The 9,018-nt window shown below is 42.7% G+C and overlaps 1 protein-coding gene across 3 annotated transcripts in view; it reads right to left on the bottom strand.

The window, feature by feature from the left end:
* Positions 1–1,756: 1,756 nt before the first annotated feature.
* The window catches only part of PEAK1 (pseudopodium enriched atypical kinase 1), a 306,357-nt gene continuing 299,095 nt past the window's right edge, over positions 1,757–9,018 (bottom strand). For all 3 annotated transcript variants that reach the window (XM_023510010.1, XM_023510011.1, XM_003784540.3), the window contains one exon: positions 1,757–4,324. In XM_023510010.1, the coding sequence (XP_023365778.1) occupies positions 3,161–4,324 (1,164 nt within the window). In that variant the 3' untranslated portion in view covers positions 1,757–3,160. The remainder of the gene's footprint in view (positions 4,325–9,018) is intronic.

The following is a 9,018-nucleotide window of genomic DNA, read 5'->3' as shown; positions in this document are numbered from 1 at the left end:
CACAGTCGTGTTTCTCCAGTACCCAAAATGTCAAAGAGATTGTTCATGTGGCTTAGGAAAAGTTCCAATAGGAGCTTAATTGTTCAGATTCTCAATATAAATGCAAGAATCTATAATAAAAACTTCAATAGAAAAGAAAAACATTCCAATCAATATTGAAGGCAATAAATTGCTGTTATTTGAGAAAATTAAAGTGCTATACTAGTCACAATCAAAACTCATATATATATATATATATATATACACACACACACAAAATGGGTATGTGTGGGTGTATGTATCTGTGTCTACAGAGGGGTAGGATTTCTTTCCAGTTGATGAATAAATTCAAAGTTCCTACTATAATTAAAATAAAAATGTAAAATATTTGTGGTAATGTTTAACTGAATTTCATTATTATGGAAAAATATTCTGAGGACCATTTGATATAGTCCTTCTTGCTTAGAAAAACATTTCTCTATTCTGCTCTAACCTTTCATACCCTCTTTCCTTCCCACCTCACATTCTTTGGCCGTCACCCAGAGAAAAATTAATTTAGCCACCTGTCTCTGGGAAGCTTGAGGACCTTCTCTGACTACTTGGCATTCATCTTTTGCCCTTAACATATTTGAATATAAAAACAGTACTAAACACATCCAATGTGAAGAGGTGCTTGGTTTACCAGTGCTATAAGACAGTGGTAGTGGAGGTGTCCATGCTTATTATGGAGTTAAATGGAGACTGGATCCAAGTCATAATAGAAAAAAGTAAAGAGAAAGATACTGAGAGACGTAACAAAGAGAAAAACCAAGGTACATTTTGCATCGAATATGTACCCTCATTAAATAGTCAACATTCAAATTTACATGGGCAAGGCACCACAAGAGTGGCATTGAGAAGGTACGTCTCAATATGCAAACCATTAGTATAAGGGAGGAGTTTAAGGGAACATGCTGGCTGACATGGTCAGTGGTCTGCGTGCTGCCACTTCAGTGCGTAATCAGGCAAGGAATTATGTGCACATTGGTTATGCTATAACGAAGCAAACACCAACTTGCCAGGTGAGGTGCAGCCATGCCACAGGACCCCGAGAGTAGACTGCTATCTGGCAGCAGCATGCCCACTCCACGGCCATTCCCAAGGGCAGAGCCCTGTACGCTGGTTAGAGGAGGCAAGACTCCTTGTGGGCCAACCTGCCCTTTTTCCTGGGAGTTCTATACTGCTGGCTAGGGAGATAAAGACATCTTCCATGTGTAGCCTCCCATATCCCATTCTCTTAAAAAAATAATAAGAGCACAATAAAATACATTCTTCTCCTTTCTTGATCCTCTTTGATATAGGTGAATCACATGAAAGGTTGGTAAAAATGTTAAAAGTTAAAAAATTTCCAAGGCCACTAATGTGCTATCTAAGTAATACTGCACAGTCTTGGCTTTCAGAAAACTCTGTGCTGGCAGATGAAGGGCCCCCGGGCTCCCTCACCGACTAGGTGCAGAGAACACATCTGTCAACCCTGCCACAGGTTGTTCCCTCAGAGACCTGGCCCCTTCTTCAGCATGCATGTGCACGCACACATGGAGACACAAGTGTACACACATTCACGCTGTTTGAGTGACTCTTGGGATTTCAAGGTTGAAGTAAACAGAGACTCACAGTTTTGAATAAAATAAGCATGAGCACACATACACACAAACGCCAGTGGAAGGAATACTCATCTCTTAGCCCAAGTACATGGCCAAGGGAAGAAGGGGAGGGTTTCTGTAGCTCTCGCTTCAGGTGAAGTTGTAACACAAACACTGTAATATACAGCTAAAAAAAATACATACAAAAATTGCACATATATCCATAGGAGAGGAGCACAGGCTCCACACACAGTGAACAGCTCTTAGTCACCCACCTCAAGCAAACACAATTCCCATGAGCTGTCCTCGAGAGCCATTTTAGAAAGTCATAGGAGCAATGTGCCACTTACACTGGAGGCAGTCTCTCTAGAAGAGGTCAACATTCTGAGGCAGTCAGCAGTCACATCAGCAGTCTCTTCCCCTCCCCCTGCTTATGGCTACCCCAATAGCCCACTCTGCTGTGCTCTGTAAGGAGATCTTAGAGCTGAACCGACAGCTGTTTCATCCAGACGGTTGTTTACAGCATTTGGTAGACTAGTTAACACTGGCTACTAATAGGAGGGAGCTGGCCAATTACTGCTCAGGGTAAAACTGTAATCTGGGCATTACCAGCCCTGGCTGCCAATGACCGTTTTGACAATAATCAAAGAATGGTACTTTAAACTCTGTTCCCTGATGGTCCCTAGAGAATTGCACATGTGAGAAAATCATCTCTTCATGTCCTGCCAGCTATTTATAAGATCTGAACTGTACTCCACCCTGCTGAGGCATTGGTGACACCACTTTGGGTCAGCTCTATAATGGGCCACAAGTGGCTGATAAATCCAAACTTCAATGGCAAGTGAGGACAGAGTAGAGGTGAAAGAGAAGCAGGCAGTGGCAGCAGAAGGGAGATTATTAGGGCTGTCTTCCATGCCGTGCACACACTGACAGATAACAGAAATGAAGACAGGTCTATGACCAAAGGATGGGATCTCTCCTTTTCTTTCTACTCCCTGCTGGAACAAAGGATACAGGGCCCAGTAACCGAAACTGGGCTTATGCTAAGGATGGCAGTTCTGCCTGATAAGACAATCAGTTTATTGATACCTTAAAGGAAGAGTGTTGTGAGAACTTACTGGATGATGGCACAGATTGGTTAAGTCTGTCTATTGCTAGGGAGAATAAATATTTGGTGCTGAAAAGACAGGTGATAATCAGAATTACAGAGGAACTGGACAAGCTCACTGGTTTACTGAGTTCATACCAAAGAAGCTATTATCTTCAAGGATGTGCATTCTCATTTTTTACCTGTATTTGTGGGACAGTTAGGATGGAAGGTGTTTAAGGAGATGGCAGCTGCACATTGGTGAAGTTTAATTTCTGTAAAGTTAAGACAGACTTAGCTTCTCACTTGATTTGAAGCTGTGAATAACCATTCTTATTGGATCTTGTTCATGGTCAGGGACGGAAGGTTTGTCTCTCTTCTTTCCTTGAATTCTGCGTGAGTATTAGGAAGGGGAAGTGCATGGGTGACAAGAAGGTGGTGAACATGTAGTAAAAGCAGCATCCAGAATACATTAACGATGTTGCAGAATTTTCACAATACAACTGAGGGAGTCTGTGGTGGCAAAAGCCAAATACTGAGCACAAAGCCAGTCCTCAAGGCTCACCCCGCCCTCCCTATCCAAGGACTTCTCAGCAAACTTGATCATCAGCAGTGTTCGCTTGATGTCTAACCAGTTTTGGAGCAGGCTGTTCCTTTGCACCAGGCTAGTAGAGGCTGTGAAAGTCTGGAAAAGATCTTCCCGGGGGCCCCAAAGCAGACACTGGAGGATGCCTTTGGCGTCTGAAATGAGGATCCGCTCAGAAGGGTTAGGATTCAGGAGGCAACTGGCCAGCTGCTGCAGGCCCCGGGAGTAGGGGGAGCGGAGTGGGATGCGTGGCAAGTCTGCTCGCGAGTATTCCTTCTCCTTCAGCTCTGGGTTCTCATCGAAAGGGTTGGGCAGATGTAGCATCTCATAGATGAGGATGCCTGTCTGGAACTCATCGCACTTTTTATATTGGGTAGCAGTTATGATTTCTGGGGCGAGGCGAGACTGGTCCCGGAGGATCTCGGGGTCCACCAGGTGGCTCTTTTGCTTGGCCTGAGAGAAGTTGCTCACTATAAGCCTTGTGGGACAAGACGAGGTGGAGCTGGGCTCTGCAGGCCCCAGACCTTGGGCGGTTCCCCCTAGCTGGTAGTGGACAAGCAACAGGTTCTCCAGGCGGAGATCGCAATGAGTAACATGATAGGGTTTGAGGTGTTCAAGGCCAGAGCACAGCTGTAAGAGCAGCAAACATACTTGCCTTTCATATATATCAGGGCTTTTCCCATGCTGGGTCGAAGAGTCTCGCACAAAATCAGCCACAGTGAGATAGGGAACCTCTCTGGTAATGACCACAACGTGGCTTCTCTGTTTCTTGCTCATGGCTCCCTGGTTTTCTTTCTGGGATGACTCTGATTCAGAACAGGTCTCTGGGTTTTTCCCATCAGTTTCTCCTTTTGCTTCTTCTTCACTCTCTTCCATTTCATCCTCTTCTTTTTCAGGGGCATCAGGATCTGCCCAGGGAAGCAGACGATTGGGGACTTCAGCAAGAAAATGACCACAGTCCTGCTGGATGTTAAAATGGACAGCCAGACTCTGGCGGACAGCCAAGCTATGATAATACTGCTGAGATTCTTTAGCTTTGCTCTTACAGATCTGAAAGAAGAAAGCAAATAACCCAATTTAAAACTCACACTTTCATAACTAAGCATATGGGTTATCAAGGAGTAACTGGAAGGTGATTGGTTAGGAATAAAAGATCACACAGTGGGGCACAGAGCAAGATGGTGGGCCACAAGGATTGTTCAGCTGAGCTCTCCTAGAACAACTGGGGGAAAAACAGAGAACCCAGCTATGCCTGGCCTGATGACCTTGCCCACAGTCATAGATTAGGAAGTGCAGCAAGGAGGTGGTGAGCTGAATACAGTGTATGATCTGGACTGGTAGAAATCTGATGAATTGGGCAGTTGATTGCCACTGGCTGGGATTGGCTGGCCCCTGATGGAAGTCAGGAAGGGAGGAAGCCTTTCTGGAGTTTTCAGTTGTTGGGGGAAGCTGCTTGTTGAGTGGAAACCTTGGAAGAGTGGGCGGACTCGAACAGTATATAGTAACCAGATTTGAATGCTGGCTGGAGTGGATTTGCCATGGTTTTGGTAGCTGGTGAGGTAGCCATAATGGGAAGGTCTTAGCAGGGGACTAAAGCATGGGGTCTTAATTCTGCATTCTGGGATGAAAACACCACTCTTGGGACAGGCTGAGGGACTTTCTTACCCTATAGGAGCTGGAATCAGGGGGCACTGTGATACTTGCCCCTGAAAGATTCTTGTGAGCTTTAAGATCCCAACCCAGTAGGGGCTGAATGCTGAGGAAACAATCAGGTGATCAATGGAGGCAACTAAGGAATAAAGATAGTAGAGAGTGGGGGCTGTGCTCTTTGTCTCCTAAAAAACCCACAGCGCCACCAGGTGTCCTGGTGACATATTGGCAACATATTGTCATCAAGAGAAAGGATTTCTATTTATTTGGCTTTGCTCAGGCTGAGGCCACTTTAAGACCTAAGCTCTGAGACAAGGTAATTTGAAACAAAGCAAAAGGAGGACAAGGAGTGAACAAGAAGAAAGAACACATAAGGAGGAAGCAATACAAAAATGTGAGCAACATGAAAAGCCAAAACAGAGGAACTCCTCCAAGGGACCATGAGGTAGCTACTGCAGAAGACTCCACCTATAAAGAATTAATGGATTTGGGAGAAAGTAAATTTGAAATATGGATGATAAAGACAATAAAAGGAATAGATGAGAAAATGGAAAGACAGAACCAAAAATCAGATGAGAGATATGTAGAATATAGAAAGGATAAGGCAGAACTTTAGGAAATGAAGGAGACAATCAGGGAATGTAAAGATACAGTAGAAAGTATCAAAAGTAGATTAGACCATAGAGAAGAAAGAACCTCAGAGCTAGAGGATAAAGTTTTTGAGTTAACCAAGGTAGTTAAGAGGTAGAAAAGAAGAGAGAGAAAGCAGAACAGGCACTTAGAGAACTACAAGACTCCATGAAGCATTCAAACATACAAATAATAGGGATTCCTGAAGGGGAAGAAGATTGTCCCAAAGGAATAGAAGCCCTTTGGAGATTATCATCAATGAAAACTTCCCAAGTTTTACTAACGACCCTGAAACACTCCCATCTGATGGATAGTGTACCCCAGGTCATCTCAACTCAAACAGAGTCTCTCCAAGACACATTGTAATGAACGTGTCCAAAGTCAAGATGAAAGAAAAAATTCTTCAAGCATCCAGGAATAAGTACCAACTGATCTACAGAGGCAGAGCCATTAGGATGACAGCAGACTTTTCAACTGAAACCTTCCAAGTCAGAAGAGCGTGGTCATTCAACTTCAATGTTCTTAAACAAAACAATTTTCAGACCAGAATTCTGTATCCTCCTAAATTAAGCTTCAAAATGGAGAAATCAAATCTTTTGTGCATATACAAGTACTGAGGAAATTCGCCCCAACAAGACCAGCTCTATAGGAAATAATCAGACCTATTCTCAACACTGACCATCACAATTGACCTCACCCAAAGTAAACACCTGGAAGCTAAAGGTCAAAACTTAACTTCCACAATGGTGCAAAGGATAAAATTACACAATTGACTCTCACAAAATGAGATGAACAGAACTCTACCACACTTACCAATTCTTTCTTTCTTTTTTTTTTTTTTTGAGACGGAGCCTCAAGCTATCCCCCTGGGTAGAGTGCCATGGCCTCACAACTCACAGCAACCTCCGACTCCTGGGCTCAAGCGAGTCTCCTGCCTCAGCCTCCCAAGTAGCTGGGACTACGGGCGCCCGCCACAATGCCTGGCCATTTTTTTGGTTGCAGCCATCATTGTTGTTTGGCGGGCCCGGGCTGGGGATTCGAACCCGCCACCTTAGGTGTATGTGGCTGGCGCCTTAGCCGATTGAGCCACAGGTGCCGAGCCTACCAATTCTTTCAATAAATGTCAATGGACTGAATTCACCACTGAAGAGGCACAGGCTGGCTGATTGGATAAGAAAGCACAAGCCATCCATATGCTGTCTCCAGGAGACATACCTAACCTTGAAAGACAAATCAAAACTCAGGGTTAAGGGATGGAAAACAGTATTCCAAGCGAATGGAAATCAGAAGAAAGGAGGGGTTGCAATCTTATTTTCAGATACAAGTGTATTTAAAGCAACTAAAGTTAAGAAAGACAAAGATCATCACTTTATACTGGTCAAAGGAATAATACAACAAGAAGACATTTCAATTTTAAATATGTATGCATTCAACTTAAATGCTCCCAGATTTATGAAACAGACCTGGAGGGGTCTGAGCAATATAACACCATAATAATAAGGGACATTAAGACCCCTCTGACAGAACTAGACAGATCCTCTAAACAGAAACTAAATAAAGATACAAAAGACTTAAATGTGGCCCTGGAACAAATGGGATTAATAGACATACACAGAATACACCATCCCAAAGCTAAAGAACATACATTTTTCTCATCAGCCCATGGTATGTACTCCAAAATTGGCCACATCCTAGGATACAAATCAAACCTTAGCAGAATTAAAAGAATAGAAATTATACCTATAGAATATGATGTATACCTGTCATCTATGACAAACCCACAGATAATATTATGCTGAATGGAGTAAAACTGAAAGCTTTTCCACTGAGAACTAGAACCAGACAAGGTTGTCCTCTATCACCACTACTATTCAACATAGTGCTAGATCAGGCAAGAGAAGGAAATAAAGGGCATCCAAATGGGGGCAGAGGAGGCTAAACTCTTGCTTTTTGCTGAAGATATGATCTTATACTTAGAGAACCCCAAAGACTCAACCACAAAACTCTTAGACGTGATCAAAAAATACAGCAATGTTGGCTTGGCACTTGTAGCTCTGCGGCTAGAGTGTTGGTCACATACACTCGGGCTGGTGGGTTGGAACCCAGTCCAGGCCTGCCAAACAACAATAGTAACAACTACAACAAAAAAATAGCCAGGTGGTGTGGTGGGCACCTGTAGTCCCAGCTACTTGGGAGGCTGAGGCAAGAGAATCACTTAAGCCCAAGAGTTGGAGATTGCTGTGAGCTGTGATGCCACAGCATCCTACCAAAGGTGACACAGTGAGACTCTGTCTCAAAAAAAAAAAAAAATAAAGCAATGTCTCAGGATATAAAATCAATGTCCATAAATCAGTAGCTTTTGTATATGCCAGTAACAGCCAAGATGAGAATCTAATTAAGAACACACACAATTCCCTTCACAGTAGCTTCCAAAATAAAAGGAAATACCTAGGCATATACATAACAAGAGAGGTGAAGGACCTCTGCAACAAAAATTATGAAACCCTAAGAAAATAGTACAGGATGTTAACAAATGGAAGAACGCTCATGGCTGGGAAGAATCAACATTATGAAAACGTCTATACCACCCAAAGCAATCAACAGATTCAGTGCAATTCCCATTAAAATACCATCACCATACTTTCAAGAATTGGAAAAAATAATTCTTTGTTTTGTATGGAACCAGAAGAAACCCCATATAGTGAAGGCAATTCTTAGTAATAAAAGCAAAGCTGGGGGTATCACCCTATCAGACTTTTTGCCATCCTACAAGGCCTTAGTGATCAAAATAGCATGGTATTGGCATAAAAATACAGGCAATGACATTTGGAACCGAATAGAAAACCATTGAGATGAAACTAGTATCTTACAGTCACATGATCTTTGATAAACAAAACAAAAACATACATTGGGGAAAAGAATCCCTATTCAATAAGTGTTATTGGGAGAACTGGACAACCACATGGAAAAGACTGAAACTGGACCTGCACCTCTCACCACTTACAAAAATTGATTCAAAATGGACAAAAGATTTAAATCTAAGGCCTGAAACAATAAAAATCCTAGAAGAAAATGTGGGAAAAACACTTGAAGATATTGACCTGGGGAAAGAGTTTATGAAGAAGACTTTTGTGGCAATTATAACAATAACAAAAATAAACAAATGGGACTTAATTAAACTGAAAAGCTTCTGTACAGCTAAGGACAACCAAAGCAAACAGACAACCTTCAGAATGGGAAAATATATTTGCATATTATGAATTGGACAAAAGCTTGATAATGAGGATCTACAGAGAACTTAAAATAGTCAACAAAAACAGACCCAATAATCTCATATATTGGGATGTATCACCTGGCAAGAGGCATGAATAGAATATTCTTTAAAGAGGACAGATGGGCTCGGCGCCTGTGGCTCAAGTGGCTAAGGCGCCAGCCACATACACCTAAGGTGGCGGGTTCGAATC

Source organism: Otolemur garnettii, unplaced genomic scaffold, assembly GCF_000181295.1.
Source record: "Otolemur garnettii isolate 467f Iridium unplaced genomic scaffold, OtoGar3 scaffold00011, whole genome shotgun sequence".
NCBI classification, from domain to species: Eukaryota; Metazoa; Chordata; class Mammalia; order Primates; family Galagidae; genus Otolemur; species Otolemur garnettii.
The sequence above is the reverse complement of the archived record's forward strand: the minus strand, read 5'-3'. Positions and strand labels throughout refer to the sequence as shown.